This window comes from Mastacembelus armatus, chromosome 9 (genome assembly GCF_900324485.2).
Source record: "Mastacembelus armatus chromosome 9, fMasArm1.2, whole genome shotgun sequence".
NCBI classification, from domain to species: Eukaryota; Metazoa; Chordata; class Actinopteri; order Synbranchiformes; family Mastacembelidae; genus Mastacembelus; species Mastacembelus armatus.
The window spans coordinates 13,960,627-13,982,290 of record NC_046641.1 but is presented as its reverse complement, the minus strand read 5'-3'; the positions used below and the strand labels follow the sequence as shown (position 1 = coordinate 13,982,290).

At 38.3% G+C, this 21,664-nt stretch overlaps 3 protein-coding genes across 7 annotated transcripts in view; 1 reads left to right on the top strand and 2 right to left on the bottom strand.

Annotated features, from left to right (window-relative positions):
• stpg2 (sperm-tail PG-rich repeat containing 2) overlaps positions 1–6,608 on the bottom strand; it is a 47,881-nt gene extending 41,273 nt beyond the window's left edge. The window contains exons 1-4 of one of the 3 annotated variants that reach the window (XM_026320887.1): positions 6,500–6,608; positions 3,800–3,866; positions 3,157–3,324; positions 988–1,155 (exon numbers count right to left, since the gene is read on the bottom strand). In XM_026320887.1, coding sequence (XP_026176672.1) covers positions 988–1,155; positions 3,157–3,213 — 225 coding nt within the window. In that variant the 5' untranslated portion in view covers positions 3,214–3,324; positions 3,800–3,866; positions 6,500–6,608. Of the gene's footprint in view, positions 1–987; positions 1,156–3,156; positions 3,325–3,799; positions 3,901–4,286; positions 5,352–6,499 lie in introns of those variants that run through there. The other 2 variants (XM_026320885.1, XM_026320886.2) reach the window with 2 other exon arrangements.
• On the top strand, positions 6,579–11,497 carry bri3bp (bri3 binding protein). Its single transcript, XM_026320891.2, has 3 exons — positions 6,579–6,893; positions 7,710–7,812; positions 8,009–11,497. The coding sequence occupies exons 1-3, from the start codon at positions 6,717–6,719 to the stop codon at positions 8,428–8,430; spliced, it is 702 nt and encodes a 233-aa protein (XP_026176676.1). The 5' UTR covers positions 6,579–6,716; the 3' UTR covers positions 8,431–11,497.
• wdr31 (WD repeat domain 31) lies at positions 10,478–18,138 on the bottom strand. Of its 3 annotated transcripts, none has more exons than XM_026320888.2 (11): positions 17,872–18,138; positions 17,564–17,704; positions 17,039–17,110; positions 16,673–16,805; positions 16,412–16,486; positions 16,143–16,287; positions 15,196–15,296; positions 14,934–15,001; positions 13,515–13,656; positions 13,082–13,244; positions 10,478–12,853 (listed from the first exon to the last, which is right to left on the bottom strand). In XM_026320888.2, exons 3-11 carry the CDS (start codon positions 17,083–17,085, stop codon positions 12,651–12,653), a joined length of 1,077 nt encoding a protein of 358 aa, XP_026176673.1. In that variant the 5' UTR covers positions 17,086–17,110; positions 17,564–17,704; positions 17,872–18,138; the 3' UTR covers positions 10,478–12,650. The 3 variants fall into 3 exon arrangements, with proteins under 3 accessions (XP_026176673.1, XP_026176674.1, XP_026176675.1); XM_026320889.2 differs by having other exon boundaries at positions 17,564–17,684; XM_026320890.2 differs by lacking the exon at positions 17,564–17,704.
• Between the last annotated feature and the right edge of the window lie 3,526 nt (positions 18,139–21,664).

Below are 21,664 nucleotides of genomic sequence, written 5' to 3'. Positions count from 1 at the left end.
CGCTTTTATTATGCATAGTAATTTTTCACAGCCGTCACATGTGCCTGTACCAATATGTACTCCTCCAGTTTAGTCTGTCTCTATTTCTGTGTATTAAGTTGGTAGTATTAGTCGATACTATAAAGTAATGGTTCCGTCAATAAAGACGTGAACCATAAGGTTAGGGTCTGTGGATAAAACCAATTAAGATATTTTTGTTCATCTCAGTTACATTCAGAGAGAAAATACAGTTAAGTTCTTTTGAGTTCTGATGTCTTATTCAACAGTTTCCCCGGCCACTTTGAAGTCATATCCTCAGACAACCATTTAATTCTGTCCCTCCACACCTGAGAACATAGTCTGAGCACAGAGTGGGGGCAGTATGAGTTTGAGAGGGAAGGAGACCGACAGAGGTTGAACTTTGAATGGGAGAGCAACAGAAGTTTAGACAGAAAGAAAGAACGGTGGATGAATGCACTGCTGATAGCCCTAAATCACAGCACTCCTCTGTGCCTGCACCGGTGTGTTGACACAACCTCGGCCAACACTCAAGGACGCTGTTGACTTCCCTTGGTCATTAACAGATGAAAAATGACTTAATTGAGAGCCAGACCAGCAGGCGTGTGCATTATTTTAAGTGAATATTGTAATATAGCTTGAAGAATAATTACTAATGGCTCTCTTTGTTGGCATGTAAAATGGATGAGCATTGGTGCGCTGTGGCTTTTTTAAAGTGGAGCTGCATTCATTAACTATGGAAATGGGTTCTAGGCCAACTGAATGAGGTAGGGTGGGGGTTCGGTGGTGCATTAGATCTGCCTAACACTAATGGACCTCGCCTCGCAGGCAGAGCAAGTACACTTAGACACACACTTAGACACACACTTAGACACGCACAGACTAATGAAAGCATACATGCATGCACAAATGAGCACTTCACATTCTCTGATATATGTGCATTCAAACTTCAACAGGAGTGTGCATGTATATGTGTGTATTTGTCCTTACCAGCAGTGGATTGTAGTAAGCTGGCCCCAGGGTTGTGTCTCTAAGTGGGGGCTGCTGCTTGTGGAGCACACCCAGGGTATCCTCCTCATAGCCATAGGCCTGGCCTGGGGAAGGAATGGATGGGATATCTGACTGATGAACCTGTCGGAGACTTTTAGCCTGTAGCATCTGTACAGACAGAAAGAGGAGAAGAAAGGGAAAGTCAGAAGAGGAGTAAAGGTTTGTAATGGAGAGGATGCCCTGGCTTACAAAGTAGTTGAGCACTGCCTAGGGCTAGTATACTCTGAGACTAAGGGAGGGACAAAGACAGACTGTGAGAAAGAGTGAGGAGAGGCAGAAGATAAGAAACAAAAGAAGGAAAGGAAAAAGAATGAAAGACAGATATGAAAGTCGAGAAAAACAAACAATATCTGAAGGGAACACCAATAAAACCTCTGCCAAAATGCATTATAGCTGCTCTACTACCTTCCTATATCTGGGAGTAACATGAATGTCTATGTGCATGCATAATGTATGTGCTATTCAGATAAATACAGGAACAGTGAAGCATAACCTCTTTCATATTTAGTGAGGTTTAGAAGAGAAAGTTTTTTGTAGTTCACTTCAATATCTTTCACTACTACAGTGTATTGCCTGATGAATGTCAGTGGCGACAAATCTTATCCAGAATCAACACATTTTCTCCAAAGTTCTTATACAGTTTTATGCATGATATTAACTGAGCTAAATGATAAAATATCTGTCTTGCTTTTTGGGTGCTTTGTCTGAGATGTTATCTTTCACAGCAAACAGGAGAGAGGGTTCACTGTGCCAAAGTTGGAACTGTAAAGTCACAAGGCTCATCTATTTGTAGAATCTCATGATTGTATTGATACACCTGTCAAGGGGACTTGCCAAAACCCTTCTCAATTCTGGATAGCAAACACAAAAGAGTGAACAACATTGCAGCGCATACAAAAAGGAGATGTAAAATGAACAAAATGTTGTCATCAGGCTTCAGTCACAGCCACTGTATAAGAACTGGAGTGTTCCTGGACAAAAACAGGTCTCACTCTGCCACTGTTAATGTTTCTGAGGAAATGATTTGGCATAGTCAGCTCAAAAAGGTTACTGTCATCTATGATTAACACTGAACTTCAGATAATAACAGCCTGTGCATACTGGTTAATAATATATAATATAAAGCAGCATATATAAAAAGAGCATATTGTAAAACAACATAGGTCAGGAATCTACCTAACCTTCCTGATGCTTGCTTAAGTTTTCCATTTCTGTATTTAAGAACATATAATCAGTTTAATAAATAAGGCCAAGTTACAGGTTTCCCTCTGTCTGGTATCTATATTTTCACTCATCATTATCTTCATTATCAAGATGAGTCCACATGAACATGCTATAAATGACTGCTGTACATACTGGAAGCTTTATATCACAAAATTTGATACAATTTCTGACTTACAATGAGTGTCATATTGTAACTTTTTTCCTTTTCTTTTGTTCCACCTGCCATGTCTGAAGTATGTATTACAGCATGTGACATGTTTTCAAATGTTTCAGAAAATACACCAGATGGTGTTTTTTTAATTACAATGGGAGAGAGGTAATTGTTTTGACAAAAGTCTGAAGAAAGTGATTCCATCAAATGTTTAAAAATAGCAGTCTCCAATTCCCTTAGGTTGGTGCTGAGTAATCAGCAGATGGCAGAATTGCCAGAGTTAAAAGCTGAAGTACTGGCATGACACAATCTGCAAGTACTGAACATATTTGGAGCAGACTCTGTTATTCATATGTTTTGTTTCACAATGGCACAGACACAGCACACCACAATGCTGCACAGTGTTGCATATTGAGTGTATACTGTAAATGTGGGGACTTATGTGATTAAAAGTGAAAACTATAACATTACACAATTAAAAGGCCTGCAAATATAGACTACATCCATATCTTTTGTTTTTTTTGTATTTGATCACTTTTTGATTCATTGTGAGTCCTCAAGTCAAACTAAGAGTGCAGGTTTTCACATAAATTTCTCATATAGTACACACATTGCATACAGTGTAATTCAGATGAACAGTATAATGGGCTAAAAAGAGCAAGTCTACATTAAATCATTGTAAGTAACTTGACTACTCATTTGCTTTGCCCTTACATCTTCGCCGATGGGCCTACCATTTTTCTGCCAAGCCTCTCAGGCTGTCTGGCATCAGCTGTCACGGCCCTGAGCATATTTCCTGGGGCTGGAAAAACATTGTAGGCCCCGGGACCGGGGACCTCTGACACCACCTCTTCGAAACGTTTGGAACGGTTCTGCAGACTGCAGCCACCATGGATATTTAGCTGAAGAGATGCAGAATAGACAAGCAAGACAGGTGAAGAATACAATAAACAAATATTTGCTTGGTAATCTAACAATATGTTCTTTTCTAAACATATTTTTTAACAATATGTAAACATTATCTTCACCTTGCTCTCATCTCCTGCATTCCTAAAATGAAATAATAGCTTTATGTGTTGTAATAAGAAATCACAAATTATATTTCTTCTCAGTGGCTTCGGGACAGTGAAATCAGTTGTTCCCCAAAACAATTTTACCACATTTTTTTATTGTATCTCAATTGGTATGTCCTTACAACACTCCTATCATGAACACATTTTGACATAAATAAAAGACAATGTATGCCTATATACACTGTTCAATCCCACGTAAAAATGACTTCAGACAGATTTGCTTCGACTTTCATGACAATCCGGTCTGTCCAAATGCCAACCCAGAGAGTTATGCATGTAAATGCTTGTCTCTGAACTACAGTACCTTTACAGGTGAGGATTCATACTGTCCAGGTCCTGGTATTTTCTCTGTGGAGCTGAATACTGACTGTCTGTTGGACAAGGACAGGAATGGAGCATAACCATCTGCAGTAAAATAACAATAATAATAATATTAAGAAGAAGAACTATGGTGGATATTTAAAAAAAAAAAGCAAAGTAATATTTAAACCCGGCTATGTGGGTTATGGCGTAGCTAACATATTGAGAAAGTGTTAGCGTAATCCTTCATCAGTAACGGTTATTTTCTAATAATTTATTTTCGAGTCGCTGTAAACTAGCTAGCTTACTGTTTACAACAGGAGCTTACTGTTTTCATGTAGTTAAGTAATGACAGCGTTAGCTATTTTTTTTTAATAATGAACATTTCAAAATATTTCAAAATAAATGAAGCCGGGAATTTAAGACAGAACGGAGCAGCCTACTTTTTTCTCGCAGTCTTGACTTTAACCCAAGCTAATTCCTAGCGTTACCTGAGACTTTAAAATTGCCCAGAGTGACATCGTAGGATCCGGGGCCAACTGTAGATGAAGTGCCACTTGTTGTCATGAAGGTCACCCTTGGAGCGCGTCCATACATTTTTGACTTGTCCTGCCTAAACTAGAATGCCAGCTTAACTAAACCTCACTGGCACAGCACAGACGTCCCCTAGAGTCGGCCCCAAAGCGAAGTTTGCTCCTCGTTTTATGACATTGGGCTAAAACATTCCTTCGCTGCTCTCTCTCTGGACTCTATCTTGTCCGCAACCTGCGTTACTTTGCGTGCGTCGTTGCCTGGATACCACTTATCGCCACGCGCCGCAGCTACACAGCAGGGTACTAGTCAGTGTAGGGCTGTCACGTGGAGACAAACACTCCCATTCGGACCTACCAATTAACCTAAGAAAACACAGATACGAGGAAAACATGCAAGCTCCACACAGAAAGGTACCGGGATCGGGAGGGGAATCGAACCCAGAACCTTCCTTCTTGTCCCAGCCTTTTGTATCACCTGAAAATCATTTTCACCAATCAGACTATGTATAACTAATGCATATTTTAATGGCTAGTTTTGTTAAGGTGCAACCGTAGTCCAAACCTACCATCTAGTGGGTGAATAAAATTTGACAGGGGGGTGCAAGTGAAGAGTTCAACTATCAATTTATCGTTTTTTTTTTTAAGTGAGGTATTTGGTACGCATTTAAAAGCATAAACACCCTCCTGAATTATTTTGTTCCTGTGATATAAACACATTTCAGCAGCATGGTTTGCTTGTTTCTGGAGCAAAAGAGTTTCTCCTGCATTTGGGCATTAATGTGCTACTCTTGTCACAACTCTAGTTATCATTATTAACCTTCTTGACCTACTTCCTCCTGCACTGCTCGCCTGCCCCACATTGTAGATAAGATTTGGAAAATAACTCAAGGGAAAGCCATCCAAGTAACAAGTGCCTCTCTTGAGTAGCAGTGAACTACATATTTATTTAAACTTCCTTTCATTTCTCATAAGCAGAAAGTTTGGCATGTACACTGTTCTTTGATTTCATTTGGCAAATGTTAATTCCCAAGAGGGACACCGATAAACAATACTTATGGACAGCAGAAACAAGTAATCACTGTAGGCATAGATGAGAAACTTCAACACTAAAAGTAAATTAGAGTTATCAGCATAAAAGGGATAGTGTAAACAGTATTTCAAATGCTCAAAGTAGTATTGTATTTTCCTAAATTCTGCATTACAATTTCTCACCTGCAAGACTCTGCATCTGTGCAGACCTTTATGTTTCTAATTGAAAACCAAAAATTCCTACTTGGCATATTGTAGTCCACAAATCCTCTTGTCCTGAAACCTGGGTGAAAGCCAAGCTGAGAAAGCTGTTTTTAACATGTAGAAATGTCACTATTTCTGCAGATAAAAATGCGGATAAAGCTTCTTAAACAAAAACAGGTAAGACTCAAGGTTTATTACACCATTGGAATTGTTTTTGGGGGAAAATCTGTGAGAAAATGAATGGCAAGCCTTTTAAACATTTAATCAAACTTATCTCCTATCTGTAATTCCATTTAAAGATATCTATAATAGCAATTTCCTGGTCAAAATTGTATTTTTGCCAGTCGGAAGAGTAAATAAAGATATCCACAATAACATTTATCTATAACTTTGATTTTGCCAGCATAAATGTAAGATATCTAAAACTCTAAACAGTCTAAATAGCTAGACTGCATAGGTATTGCTGATATCCATAAGTTGAAATGAATATTTCATGCTCATTCAAATTTTAAAGGGATGTTGTGTGTATGTGAAATTCAAAGCCCAATAAAGATGAATGACAAAAGCGTAGTCATGTGTCCAGGAAGAATGTCACTGTGGATATCTAAAATGTTTTTATGACAAGGAAGAGATTAATTACAGATATTTGTAATACTTGTCCAGTCTTCTGATAAAATGTTAAAAAGGCCTTGCCATAAACTCGTTCAACAGTGGAGGGCAGCAGCTAGATTTAGATGAGTATAAGCTAGCTACCTCAAAATCACATGGAGACAAGTGGTGCCTTAATGATAGTGGGAAATGACATCTTTTTTTTTTTAAAAAAGCCAATAGAATGGGATAACCTTTCATTGGTCTAGTGCAGTACACTTTAGTTAACTATCACATGGAAGATTAAAAAAATGAAGCATTAACAGACAATGTTTGTAGCAAACACTTACTTCACTAATTTGTTCTAAGAGCGAGACAAGCCACGTCGAGTCATGCATATGGAATTTACGAGGCGTACGTGAATGCAACATAGGTTATCGACACCATCACAGCCCATTATCCTCCACCGAGGTGTCACTGTTGGCAGCTAACTACTTGTTTTACTCCGCGTTCCATTGAACCATTTTGATACACATCTCTGTTTGACATCCGCAGGCCTTTAGTGCCATGAAGGGAATCAGGTTTTTTGTGGTTTTCTTGGTGCTTTCCGCGTCTCTGCTGTGCACAGGCGAAGCTGGCAGGGGCAGAACCAGCAACCAGAACAGCTTCCGACGGGCAGCTAACGGCATCTACCAGACTCTGAGCAACGTTTTCGGAGAGGACAACATCAGAGGCTTATACAAGGTCAGTGCGAGGCTTGTGCTGTCCAAATAACAGCTCGCTTTGGTCCGGTCGCTAGCACATCAGCATCCAGGGCGGTTATTGTGGTGCGAGCATGGCGAACAGGAAACAAGCGAGCCCGGGCCTGGCCAACCATTTTCACGGATGCCATTTTGAAAAATTAGCCATTTATTCCATGTTTTACGCATCTGAACATCAAAAAATAACATCAAAATGACATATGCGTGTGTAGTTTTACTTAAATAACAACGAGAATCAGTATGTGACCAGCTCTCATTCATTGCATTCATCCCGTCAACGCTTGCATCCAGTGGCCCCCGAGCAATGACAGCTGTTTGTGCCGACCTCAGCTCCAAATGATCAGAAAACTGTTCTTTCTAAGGACACACACTCGTTTGTATCCTCTCATTGGTCCAGCTGCACTTCCTGTATTTTGAAATCTAATGTTATTTCCTGCAAAGCTAAAGAGGCATATGTAAGGGTACACGTGATAAAGTCAGGAAGAGAGAGAGTGATCAGTGGTTGTATACAGTAACCAGACTCATCATGTTGTGACTGTTTTATGAATCATTGATTGAGACGATCAGGACAGAACTGCTCCACATATTATTCATATTAGCCTGCTTTTTATTTGTTGTTCATTTTCAGCTGATACTGATAAATACCATTTTGATGAAGGATAATATAACAAACTTAATACTATTAATAAAGGTTGCAACCCATTTACATGTCAAAATACTACTGTACCTTAAGACAGCTTCTGAGAGTGCAGAGTAGCTCTCAGAGTCTTACCTTTCTTTCTAAAACGTCCTTCTGTAGTTTTTCTCTAAAACAACGGAGCGGTTTGTCCATGGAGTGGACTCTTTTCTGGACACTATCTGGAAGATCTGGTCAGATCTGCTGGATGTGATGGGCATCGACTGTAAGTCCTCAAATGCATTCATAGAATTTCTTAGAAATTTCAGAGAGCTAGAGACAAATGGAAATATGAAACATTTAGCATGTTTTAAAATAAGTTATCTGAAATAAATTTAGCTTTTCTGTGCTTTTAGGTTCAGGATGGTTTTTCTTTTTTTTTTAACAACTTCCTGTTGTGTCTCCTTTTCTTCCCTTTGCAGCCTCAAACCTTAGCCACTACTTCAGCCCCACATCACTCACCAACTCTCCGGCACGTGCACTGCTTCTTGTTGCCGCCATACTCTTGGCCTACTGGTTTCTCTCCATGTTCCTGGGGGGTTTCTTCTACCTGCTGCACGTGGCGTTTGGCCGTTTCTTCTGGCTAGCACGTGTCACCCTCTTTGCCCTGTCCTGCCTCTACATCCTGCAGAAATTTGAAGGCGACCCGGAGCGCGCCGTGCTCCCGCTGTGCTTCATCATGGCTGTGTACTTCATGACGGGGCCCGTGGGAGCGTACTGGCGTCGAGGAGGTGGGGCAGGTTCACTGGAAGAGAAAATCGACCACCTGGACACCCAGATCAGGCTGCTGAACATCAGGCTGAGCCGTGTTATAGACAGCCTGGAACGCACCGGCGAACAGTAAACTTAGGTGACAGCAATGATGACAGGAGAGGTAGGAGGTATTATAGAAACATCTGCATTTGATGTCAGAATGCGGTTTCCTGCGCACATCAGCAGAAACACAACTACTGAGTATTTATAACCCTATTGTCACATGGGGGACGAAACTAGATTTGAAAACAGTATTTTAACAGCATGAGTTGATTTTAGTTACAAGATACCTAAAAATCCTCGGAGGTGTGGACAGTTGACTTGAAGCTTATGCAAATCATCCAATTTTTCTTTTATGTTTCAAGGCTTTGAAACATTTTTGCTACATCTGTGAGGAGGTATTCTGAAAGATATCCATGGTTTTTTAAAGCTGGCCTAATACCACGCCTCAGCTACTTTTGAGAAACTCAAGTTTGGATGTGAATTATTGGTGTTTGGAAAAGCATTGTCACTGCTTTTGCTAAATGAAAAAGACATATTTTATGTATGATTGTAAATTGTTTTCCTTGTGAATTAACCTGGGTGTTATGATTCTTACACAGGTTCATCCATTATCCATCCACATTATCCCCCTTTTTTTGAAACTGTTGGAGGAGGAGGAGTGGTAGGGCACATGATGCAGGGGGCAGATACATAGTACTTCTAATATGTAAAAGTCAACATGTTGTTGGATAGTTGTCCATAGTGAGATTTATTTATTCCATTTCCATCCAAAATATTCAAATTATGTAGATGTAGTTTGCTCCATAAAGCCAAAATTCCATAGTGACAATAGTTTGACTTTGGGGCCTCTTTTTCTTGTGTGAATGTGTGTGCATAGGTGCATGAGCAGGTGCCCCCAGTGGGTGACCTACTTGAAGGTGTGAACAAATGCATTTTGTGTGCAACAAGCTTGTGAAATGAAAAAGCACTGTATTAAAAAGTCACCATCAGACTAGAAGAAAGTGCAGGCAGGCAGCAATATCTCAGGGACTCAATCAACACATACATCAAATTGGAAATGAAATAAGTATATTAAAATACTGTCTTTAGCTCTTTGAGGCACTAAACAGTTTCCAGATATGGTTTCAAATTTGTTTCAGTATCTTGTACAACTAGTGTTTTTGCATCACATGGAAATTGGAGTTTTGATTCATGTCTGATGTTAAAACCAAATCCAATTTTTCATTCATCATTTTGATTCTAGTATGGCATTATGCTGAAGTTTGTGGTTATAAGATTGAAATAGGGAAATATCAATTTTAACATTTAAATGTGAGATTGCACAAGCAAATTATCCACAAAAGTAGTCCAGACAAAATTACATAGGTTGTTTGAGCCACATGGCAGTGGCTTGAAATGAGATATACTTAGGATCAGTTTCTTTACACATTACAGATTAAATGAGGTCTAGTGCCTTTGATCCTGTGGAAAAAAATAATATATATACAGTTTGTGTTGCACAAGCCTGTGTGACCCTGCTTTTGCAAATGGTTGTACTTTACTCTAAATTTATTCATGTTAGTATGTGATAATTTTTTCTTATTAGTAATTTAATGATAGGTTATTAACCAGCCAGTATCATGGTACATAATTCTCTTAAAAACACTGCTTTAGACTTGTGCTTTCTGTGCATCACTGTTAATTGGAATGTTTTATTTCAGCCATTATTTTCTACTATTTCTGAGACTGACTTGTATGTTTTACTATCATTGTCCTCTATGCTTTGTCACATGTCTTCATGTATTCAAATTGCCCCTCACACACCAGTATTTATAGTCTTGACACTCATACTGGTGTAAGGTTGCAGTGTTAAGAAAGGTGTTGTATACAGTCATGGACATGTGACTAGTGTTATAGTACATGTGACTTTTCATGTTTTCAGTACAATGGATTTGTATTAGACCCATAATCTTGCCTTTTGTGTTTATATTGGAATTAAGCAAAATACCTACAATCTGCAAAAACCTACAATTTGTTTTACAGTGAATAAAACAAAACATTGAATACTGAAAGTCAAATAGTTGAATACAAGTTGTCTTTGTGTCAGTTGTTCATTAGTCTGAGCTTTAAAAGATTTTCTCATTTTGCCCAAAAAACTTTCAGTTTGCCCCTTGCAGTAAACCTATACCAGATAACCCTGATACCAATCTGTTCTTGCATGCTGTTTTTTATATTTGTGTTGTTGATTGCCTATGTAAAGATCTCTTCCAATGTGTGATGTGATGAGTCTTCATCTGAGTTAATTATATTAATGTGTATGATCATGAGTGATTCTCTGTACCATTACAGTTAAAAAATTGCACTGATGGCTGTACTGTGTAGACCAAATTATCACACTAATGAGGGCTGGTTCACATTATATCTTAAAGGGTCAGGCTCTTTGTCAGTACTGTATGTGAGTTTAAACACAAACTGTTCTTTGATTGGTTAAGATTTCCAAGACATTTAGCATTTGGAGGGTTGTTAACCAGATCTTGTGTTTTAGACACTGAAAACTGAGAGAACAAATAAAAGAAATGACTCTTCAAATTACGTACAGGTTCATTTATCCATTCATTCTAGCACATAAAGTTAGTCAGTTTCTGAGACAAAAACCAGCATGACTACACTCCCAAAGCTCTTTCCTAACAAGACTGTATAGCTGCCACTAGCTGTAGACCTACTATTCACCACTTGTTACCACTTTGACTCTGAAAGATGGCAGTAAATCTTACTGCCAGAATCTCTCAGCACTGGATTGGATGGTACATAGAGATTATAATTATTCTCTGTTACATGTCTTCTGAATGACTGATTAATGTAATGTACTACTTATTCCTGTTATTCCATGTAGCCTGCTTTTTATAACATGCTGTGCCAATAAGGTATATTTAATTATGTTACCATTTTCATTAGATGCATTTTTTAAATCTTTTTTATTTCACCAATTATCATTTTTGATGTTTTTTAAGATGAATATTTCTGTACTTCAGTGATGTGGCGACCAGCGAACTGTTGACTGCTGGCTGATGTCTGCTTTGTACATGAGTTGTTTTTATGCAAACCTGTTGATGGATTTTTTTTTTGTTTGTTAGAATGAAAATTAGGGTACATATTTGAATAAATTAAACACCAGAGATTTGGTTTCTGTCATGGTTTTTCCTGTTTTTGATTTTTATAGTTATAATAGGAATCATTTTTAATTTTTGGTGTAGAAACAGGTTAGCATACCTACAAGTGTAACACAGAGGAATCCACTGAAGCTAATAAAAGCCTGTCATGAGATGAAATGTCCATTATTTTTTATTTTATTTTGTAATACTTATAGTATTTGGTAGTAACTCTGCCGAGGACATTTCATGTCATTTGATGACAGTGATGTTTATTAAAAGCCCAATGTGGTTTTGCAGTAGGTGCTCCTTTTTAAATTTAACTTGACAAAGAGAAAATCCCCCAAATAAAAATGTCTCTACCTTTAAGAGCCAAAAAGAAATTAAATTAATAAATTACATTTTTTATTCTAATTGGAAATCCCCTTTCATCAATAAGGTAATTACTGTGGTATTTCTGCAGTTATTTTAAAATGTAAATATTTTATATATCAGCACAAAACATCCACCATCAGCTGTTTAAAAAAATAGAACTTGCATCAATCAATTTAACAATCAATTTAAATGTGTGTAAAAAGCAGGTTTACACAGTCCTGTGTCATAGACCTTATTTGCTCTAACACTTGATAGGTTAAAGCTATAGAACAAACTAATCAATAGTTAGATTATCAGTCAAAATACATGAGTCATTATTTAGTTCTGATGATAAAAACAATTTTCCACAATTTCTGACTCTGACTGTGCCTACTATATTTTATCCACAAAAAAAACAACATGATGGTAGTCTGAAATTCTATTTGGCTTCAAGTTCTCTGTCAGATTCGGGAGAAGTCCTGACAAAATAGCTGATTTTCCTGTTCTAGTGCTTCCAAACAACTCAACAATGGCCCTGCTGCATTAAGATGTCCTCTGAACCTGTATTCAGCACAATTTAAGCAACAAAACAGGCACAAGAACCACCTTGTCAGCTCAAACTACCTCAATTAGTGTGTAAACAAAGTAAATAGTTCATCTGGCTTTGTCTAAGGCAGCACTCCAAGCATGATCAGTTTGGTGTTCACACCATGATTGTCATCCAGATGGCTTTGTTGGACAAAAAGTACATGCTCCATACATCATCATCATACTCTCCTTTCACCTGTTCACAGGTCAGGGTTATGAGTCTGACCAGGCTCTTCTGTCAGAAACGTGCCAAAACCTTAATGTCCAAGCCAGTGGTTCCACCTGAACCTGCCCCAGAACCCTGAGTCTGGTTTGATCCCTGGTCCACCTGGATGTGGTGGATCCCAGTATTGAAGCTAGCACACAGCAAAGTAGTGGAATCGCTCGGAGCCAGAGAAACCAGGGGACCAGCACCATCCAGACACAACGTCCCTAAGCAAACTAAACAGAAGATGGTGGGTTGCTAATATGTTTTTGGATAAATATGATTCTGCAAATATATAACAGACTACATTTCATATGATAATCTTGAGTTTACCATGACACACTATACATCACCTATTAGCAACTTTATCTAAAGCAGTTAGCTAGCATATCAGTGTCTGTATTTATGGCAAAATCTTTTTATTCCTGTATGTGAATGTTTTCATCCACAAGTGGGGGTGTTACCTGCTGTGTTCTGGTCCCAGATTTTGATGGAGCTGTCATGGGACGATGTTGCTACCCGAGCTGTGCCACCAGGAGGTGTAGGCAGAAACATACAGCAAGCTGTGGTTTGGAGATGGCCTCTGTACTCCACAACCTTACATCCAGGCTGTCGCAGGTCCCAGAGCTAATAACACAGACACAACTCCTTTAAAAATAAATTATGTCAGAACTTTCAAAAATATTAGCATAAGACAGTGGACACTTCACAGACTCTACCATAACATCCAGTTTAGACAGGATACTAGTCTACATCAAATCCATATTGTTTATTGCAGTTAGTGTTTGTCCAAATGACCAACCCAGACAATGGGTAACCTACTGGTTGCCTCCACCACCATCTTTAAATCTACACCTTTACAGCCATGAACTACACAAACACCTCAAAGGGCCTCACCGTGGCTTCACAGCCCTGCCCCCCAAAGCCGTTGCTGCTGGACACCAAGTAGTTTCCATTCGGTGAGACGTCACAATGTGTCTGGATGTACTGCTTGGCTGGAAAAGTATTGGTCACCTGAAATGTGCGGCTGTCCCACACCCTGTACACAACAAAAACATTACAGCTGGAATACATAAGTAAATAAACAAAATGTGCATTGAAACACATTAGTAGTCACATTATGGGATAGACAAAACTCTATCTAAAACATTCTAATAAAAATACACCAGCAAGAGCAAGAGTTTAGTACAGCAGGATGAAAAAACTTATAACCTCAATTGTTACATTTTTGACATCAATTACAAGTTAATTAAGTTTAATCCATTTATAAGAGATACAACCTTGTATTTTAATGAAACACAATGCATTTCATCTTCATATTACTTTATATGGGATCAGACAATGCTGTAAAAATTGGCTGCTGGTTTATGCAAAATGATAACAGTGGACTAGCGTCAGTCATGTCTAACTTTTGGCAGCGCTTCATGACTTGTCCTGGTCACCTTCACAACAGATGGTGTAAACAAACAAGAAGACTTTAAATTGAATGAATTGTTGATACATGTAATGAAGACAACATGCACTCATAATACCATCAACTAATGATCATTATCAAAACACCTAATATCATCTCTGGTATTTTAATTGGCTAAGTGCTACTAAAATTATGGCTGAACTTATTTGGACAACCAGCAGTAAATCACTAAGCATAAGTTAATGACCAACTGATTGCATATGTCTTGTTCATTTACTTTTCTATACAGTATTAAATATGTACTAAGACAGGATGCATGTGCACCCCATAGGTACTGGTACAGAAAAAATTTAAACAAATTAGACTAAGCTATTTATGAAATTTGTAATTTCATAAATAGCTGTAAAAATCTGTAGATTTAGAGGGTCAGGTCAGCAAATAGGGACAGTGCCACAGAGAAAAAACTGTGCGAGACAATTTCCCTGCCTAAATCTTACAGCCAAATGGGACCTGAACTCAACTTTGATTGAACAGTTAGACCTGAATGTGCCACTTTTCAACACCCTAGAAAGAGGTAAGAGAACAAACTTTGAGCAACCTATGAGCAATAAAAGCATTGAACTGGCATTAAGCTCTTGGTCTCAGTGCTGCTTCTGTACAACACTTATGGTTCTGACCCTGTTTTGTTACCAAATGGGGAACATTCGTTACAGTAGTTGTGTACCTAGCCCACATCTTCAGTTTCTTCACATTTTATCTATGATTGCAAAACAAGTCAGCATATTTCCCATTTACAAATCCTAAGTATGTAGATTTCTACTGAACTGCAATGTTCCTGCTATGCTGCAGATGGCACATGTGCCTCTATAGTAATATAAACGCAGAAGAAAATCCTTCTGTACCTTATGGTCTTATCCTCAGAGGTCTGAACTATAGAGGAGCTACCTGGCACCCAACACACATGAGTAACCTGGACAGAGAAGAGATGAAAGTGTGAACATTTAAACCCTGAAGGGCATGAACTTGGGAAGTAAAATTTAGATTGAACGGTTTACGGATTTGATTCTTTTTCTTATCTTTACAGGTACACACCTGAGGGTGGTCAAGATGCCTGAAACAATTCTTTGTACAAAGATGTGTGCACACAAAAGCACATATTCTCACCAGGTTTCTAGAGATGTTGTGCCTCTGCTCACATTTTGCAGATTCTATATCCCACAAGCACATCCAGTTGTCACGAGAACCAGTGCACAACTTTCTCCCATCTACAAACCACAATAAAAACAGTACCATGAGTTCAGTGTAGATCAAAAACTTTCTTACTTCCAGCAAAACACTTCTGAAGGAACTGGTAATTCCAGATAGTGTTGCTAACTTGATAGCATCTGAGATACAAAACCAACAGTCTGTCAAAGTTGACAACCAAGTATTTATCATTGCTTGCAGGAAGTACAGGTGAAAGGTTGATGCATGACTTAATCTACTGCAGGGCCATCTTGACTGACCAAGACATGAGATGAGTTCAGAGATATCCTCTCAGCCTACAACACTGTCCAGCTTAATGAGAAGTGTCTGTCAAATCTCAAATTAGATCTATACCCAGGAGGTAGTGATGAATATTCTTACAAAACTCAGTGTTAGTATGTTTGGAATAGTCATCCAACAGCTACACCTAGAGATTTGTTTGTACACCACCTTTGTACATGTAGTGTTGTAATGACTAGAGGTGAATGTGAAAAGAGATACTTAACCACATCTGCGCCTGATCTGGTTTCCTACAAAAGGAGATGTGGCACTGATGGCTGTGTTCCATTATTTATTTGAATATTTGTGAGCTGTCCTCAGGGTGTTATTTGTTTCCAAACCAGCTATAACACAAGACATTTGATAGTGTAGAAGTATTCATCGTATTTGATGGTAAGCCATGTTTTTGGATAAATATGATTCTGCAAATATATAACAGACTACATTTCATATGATAATCTTGAGTTTACCATGACACACTATACATCACCTATTAGCAACTTTATCTAAAGCAGTTAAAAAAGAAGCTTTAAGACAACAGTTAAAATATTTACTCCATACTGTTTAGTATGTGTATGTCTATGTACCAGGGCTGATAGCTAGTCCATTGACCACCAACTCATGTCCACAAAATTCCTGAATCTGTTCATCCCCCTGGTTTAAGTCCCACATCAGAACAGTCTTGTCCCGCGAGGCACTAAAGATCCACGTACTGCCAGGATAACACAGCACCTGGCAGACAGATGGAAGCAGAATTAAGGAGTCGATACCAGAGGATAAGAATATGAGAACTGTGGGACAGCCCGGAACAATGTCACACCTTTATCAGTTTGTACACACACAATATTGATGTTACCTTGGTAACCTCTCGGTTGTGACCCTGGAAGGACTGACACATCCGCCCTTGTTTCCAGTCATACACCACCACAGCCTATGGGGACAGACATGCACAGACACATGCACGCACTCATTACAACAAGTTTAAGGATTCACATACACAACGTATGGCTTAAATTCAATCAGTCATGGGTTTTATTGTCTAACATGAGTCATTATGCTTTTTCTTTAATTCTCTAAATAAAAATGTAATGTGTTTATAATACATATGGTAATTTACCTGGTCACTCCCACCGGACACACACAGATCAGGGCTGAGATTTGTGACAGTGTTAATGGATCCTTGATGGGCAGGTTCATACTGCACCACCTGACTGTCAAAGGTATTATCTGCCTTCTCCCCCTGAGACGACCTGCACAAAAAACATAAGAGGTACACAAGTACAATACACAACCAAATCAAATACAGACACATTTTTTTTAATTGAAATTGTACCAGGTTTCTGTCAACTCCATATATAAATCAGCATAAAACTTCTCTATTATTCAGTACTAGTACCACTGGAAGTACATCAGGGCAATCCTGGTTACAATTACTAAGTACTAAAAACAAGGCCAGAGAAAGTGTTTCTTTTTCAAGTGTCACCTGTAGCGCTCAGATCTCTTGCGAAACTTGCTCTGTAGTTTGCCCATGTCAGCCTAGGAACCTGCAGCCACACTGATACACAGACAGAAAAAATGCTGTTAGAGACATTACTCATGGTTGCACGGGCTCTTTGGCAGCTACATGTCTATCAATCTCTGTATCTAAGTGGTGATAATGAGAGGCAATGGCTCAAGGCTGACAGCAACACTACAAATTCAGTGCTTTCACTTAGTTCAGTAAGTGAATTTCTATCTAATGACAGCAATAACGCCATTAACACATTCAATTACTTTTTTGTTTTTAGAAAAACAACAGCACAGTGAGCATCTTTTCCTCAGTGCATTCAATTAATGAGATGTCTTGCTTGGTAGATTTTAAAATGGTATTTTGTTGCAAATTCAAACTGTGTGACATCATTCAGTACTGTTAGGATCTTCTTATTAGTTGCTTTGCTGACAACTAAAGTATAACCCATTATTTTTATGTACTTGCTCTGTAGTTTGGTAGAAAATATCTTGTACCAACCGAGATTAAACCACGCGTCCCCTCGCAAACACCATTTCCCCACAGACGACACAGCTAAGCTCCTCCACCTTTATCCTGGCGTACTCCTCAAACAAGCAACAGGAAGGAGGGGACTCAAATCCTATTAGAGCCGCATCATTACTGTCACAAAGAATTAGTCACATGAAAACACCTGTTATGAACTGGGCTGGAAAACATTATGCAACAAAACCGATGGGTTTTAGCCACAGTTCCTAATGCTGAACATGGCCAGTGACTCGTAGTACACTCACTCCTGCAAAGACATGGAGCGGAGCAATGTTTCTTACCTGTCAGTGGCAGGCGTGGTCGCTGAGCGATACTTTGGCTGTGTGGCTAACCTGCTAGCATGCTAACTAATCTTTATCTCTCATGCCAAGATAGACCAATGCATTAATAGCACCTAAGGGTGGCTGGATAAACGTTAAAACATGGTAGACTCGCTGTCCAGACCACTGAGAAGCGCTTCCCATAGACTGCCATGGCAGTAAGTTGCCCCGACTGCGTGGGGAAGTGCACTAAAGTGTCTTTTGACTACAACACAGCCATCTCACTCCGTAGTGACCGCGGAGCGACGCTTTCTCGTATCCAGGCGAGGGCTCGATCACGTGAGGGAATGACGTAATCGGAAGGTGCTCAGTCAAAATAAAAGTCCGCTGTACTGTTTGGAAATAATTCCCCAGTCTACAAGTTACTTGCATTTAGAACATATGTCTTGTTTTTCTGTACGTGTGCCTATGTCCATGCGTCAAATATGAATGTTTTATGAATATGATTAAAACAGTCAAATGTGTTAACCAATTTCTTTTTTTCCTTCCATTTGTAGATCTACACCCAAGACTGAATGAACCTGCACTTCCTCTAACCTGCTAGGGGTCACTATGAAAAAAAAAAGAAATGCTGAGCCCTTAATACTGTATATGGTATTAGTAAAAAATAAATTCACAAGTAGGAATATGTAAACACAACATTGGCTCAAATAAATAATGTCTTAAAATTGATTCTTGACAGAGGAACCTTTACAAAACAGGGCCTCATTAGGTAAGGCCCACCTTGAGTTCATTATCATTGGTATAGTGATGTAGATTCTCATATTTCTTGTAACAAGTAATAACACATAAGGAGAGAAACCAGGGGTGTCAGGGGTCCTGTCTTTGTTTCTTTGGTTAAAATTTAAGTCCAAATACTTGTACTGTGAGCATAGCAAATCTGTCTGGTGGCAGCATTTTTGTCTTCAGCCGACCAACAAATTACGTCAATTCAAATAATGTTTTCATTTGACAAAAAGAAACTGGTGTGATGCACTATAGTTTTCAGACTAGAGTATGAAACAGTTGTTTAAAGAGGAATCTATACTTTAAACAAGATTATGCTGAAGAACACATGACAGGTTAAAATGTTACTGGCCTGTGGCTGCTTTTTCCATCTACAGAGCTGGTTGGTTGACCTTCATTACAGGCACAGGTTGAATGGCTCCCCAAGCTGCAAATCTGGGACAAAGCAGACAGGTCCCTGGACAGCTAACATTAATTCTACTTGAACCGTTTTACAGTTTGTCTTTCCATTTCACGTTTCCATGTGCTTCATTGTAGCTCTGGTTTTTGTCTGCTTGGTAGATACAGTCAGAAGAGATAAGGCCAGCTTCGATTTCATGAACTGGACTTAAACAAATGCATTTCATGCAATTAGGCAATGAGTCACTATTTTGTCCCCATTTAAATGGTCTAAATGGGTCACTTAGTTACATTTCAACCAACAATGCTCAGTACCTATGTGTGATTACTTAAAACCTAACTTTTTCTTTGCAAAAATAGATTAAAGATTTTTTTTTAAATTAAAAAAAACCTTTCTAAATCATGTTTACAAAGTGCTTTGCAAGGAATTATAAAAATAAACTTACAAATACATGTCAAACAATAAAAACTGTACACAGTTTAAGACAACAATGAAACACAAACAAGGAATATAAGACACAAATTGGAAAAATTGACAATAAAAGTTCATAGAAAGGCCATTTTGTAAAAATGTGTTTTAAGAAGTGTTTTAAAAAGATGAGACTGACTCAGCCAACCTGATTTATTAAGGGAGGCTGTTCCAAAGTCTTGGAGCGCTGATCCTCTTTGTTTTTTAATCTAGATTTTGGAACAGTCAGAAGTGCTGGTTTGAGGACTTCAGAGAACAGACTGTCATGTATGGGATTAAAATATCTGAAATATAACTTGGAGCAAGCCCTATCCTAGCTTTAAAATTATTTAGTAAAATATTAAAACCAGTTCTTAAACTAACTGGTAGCCAGTGCAAATGTACTAATATCACTGTGGTGTGCTCTTGTTGACACCAGTTAAAGTCCTAGCAGCTGCACTCTGCACAAATTGTAATTTAAAAAGGTTTTTTTTGCTAGATAGTTTTATGAGTTAAATAAATGAGGATAACAGTTTCTAGGTTTATGACCAATAAAAATGGCTTAATCTTTGAAATTTGCCTAGATTGAAATAATTGATAAAACCAGTATGGTTGAGTTTGCTGTCAGCTAGCATAGATTTCTTCACTGCTGGATGAAATTGTGAGACTAAGGACAGAGGGTTAACTTTAAAAAAAAAAAAACTCAGATAATCTATTATTGAATTTCTTTTAGACATTTTAAAAGAAAAAATACTCATTAAAATTGTTCTTGTCGCAGCTACAATAGATTTGATTGTCATTTGCATAAAGGTGGAAACTGATATTATGTGCTCTTAAAAGATGGCTTAAAGATAACATGTAAATTGAAAATAAAATAAGGCCAAGCACAGATCCCTGAGGAATCCCACAAAGCATCTTTGAAGAAGGGGGCCTGTACTTGCCTCATGCGACAGAGAAATTTCCGTTTTCTAAGTATGATTTAAACAAATCTAGAGCTGCATTACTGAACTTGACTCATCCCTGCAACAATTGTGTTTTAACACTAACATTTAGCCTGGGCTAATGGGTTTTTTTAGGTTTACTAGGTTTGAAAGGAGCTATCTTATCCAATGTTATGCTACATGATTGGTTAAAATTATTTAAAAGCTCATTCACTGATGAGCAGGGCCCAATTGACTATTGCATTTACATGCTTCCCTACAAGTACCCTACTATGTTCACTGTATGTTTTACAGTCCTAAACCTGTACCTGCACATTTTCTAAAGATTATTTGAGAAAAAGTTTAAAATGATAAAATGTTAGAACTTCCCTGTGATAATGTTCATTGACTTTCTTTGTTCACTTGCCTTCACATAATGTACTTCACTCACTTTAATGTGTCTATAAAGGCAAAACAAAAGCAACATTAAGACAAGTGTACTTGCTTCATTATAATCTGTGTATCTCAGACTCAGTGGTGCAATATTTGCCTCACTCACACTCTAATGAGAATCCATGTAGGCCAAGAGATTTGTAGAGTATGACACACATCACTGAAAGCACTGTAAGTAGTAGAGCAGATACTTTATGATAAAAAGTCATTAAAAGTGCCTTTTGAATGCCCTTACTTACTTCAGACTTATTATGTACATTTGAAGGTTTTAGATCATTTTAGTGGTGTGTGGCTATTTCCCAGTGTAAGACATAAAGTAGGGCAGTGTAGAGAAGTGGTTTGTAATTGAGTCAGTATTACAGGTGGAATACAGCATGTGACCCACCAAGAAACAAAGCTGGCATGTTTTCAGTCACACAATAGGCCTTTAAACCAAAATTGGCCTATAAAGCACATCAGCACTTATTCTATGGCCATAAATAATCATTATGTTGCTTTGGTCCCAAGCTCTTTCTTACAGAGTCTGAGAAGTCCACTGTGGGCTTAGGACCCACTTAAATGTCCAAACAGTTCACACAATATTGTGTTCACATATAAAATGATTGACATCCTTTCATTAATAAGTGGGGAATGATAGCCAATAGTTTGGTTGTAGAAGAGCTAGTAGTGCAAAGCCAAATTTACTGACAACAGTAATGGCACAGGCAAGAACGGCAGTGATGATCATAATGGAGCAATGAGAGCATGTGATATAGCCTCTAACATCCATCTATCCATTCACCCATCCATCCACTTATCATTTTATAAA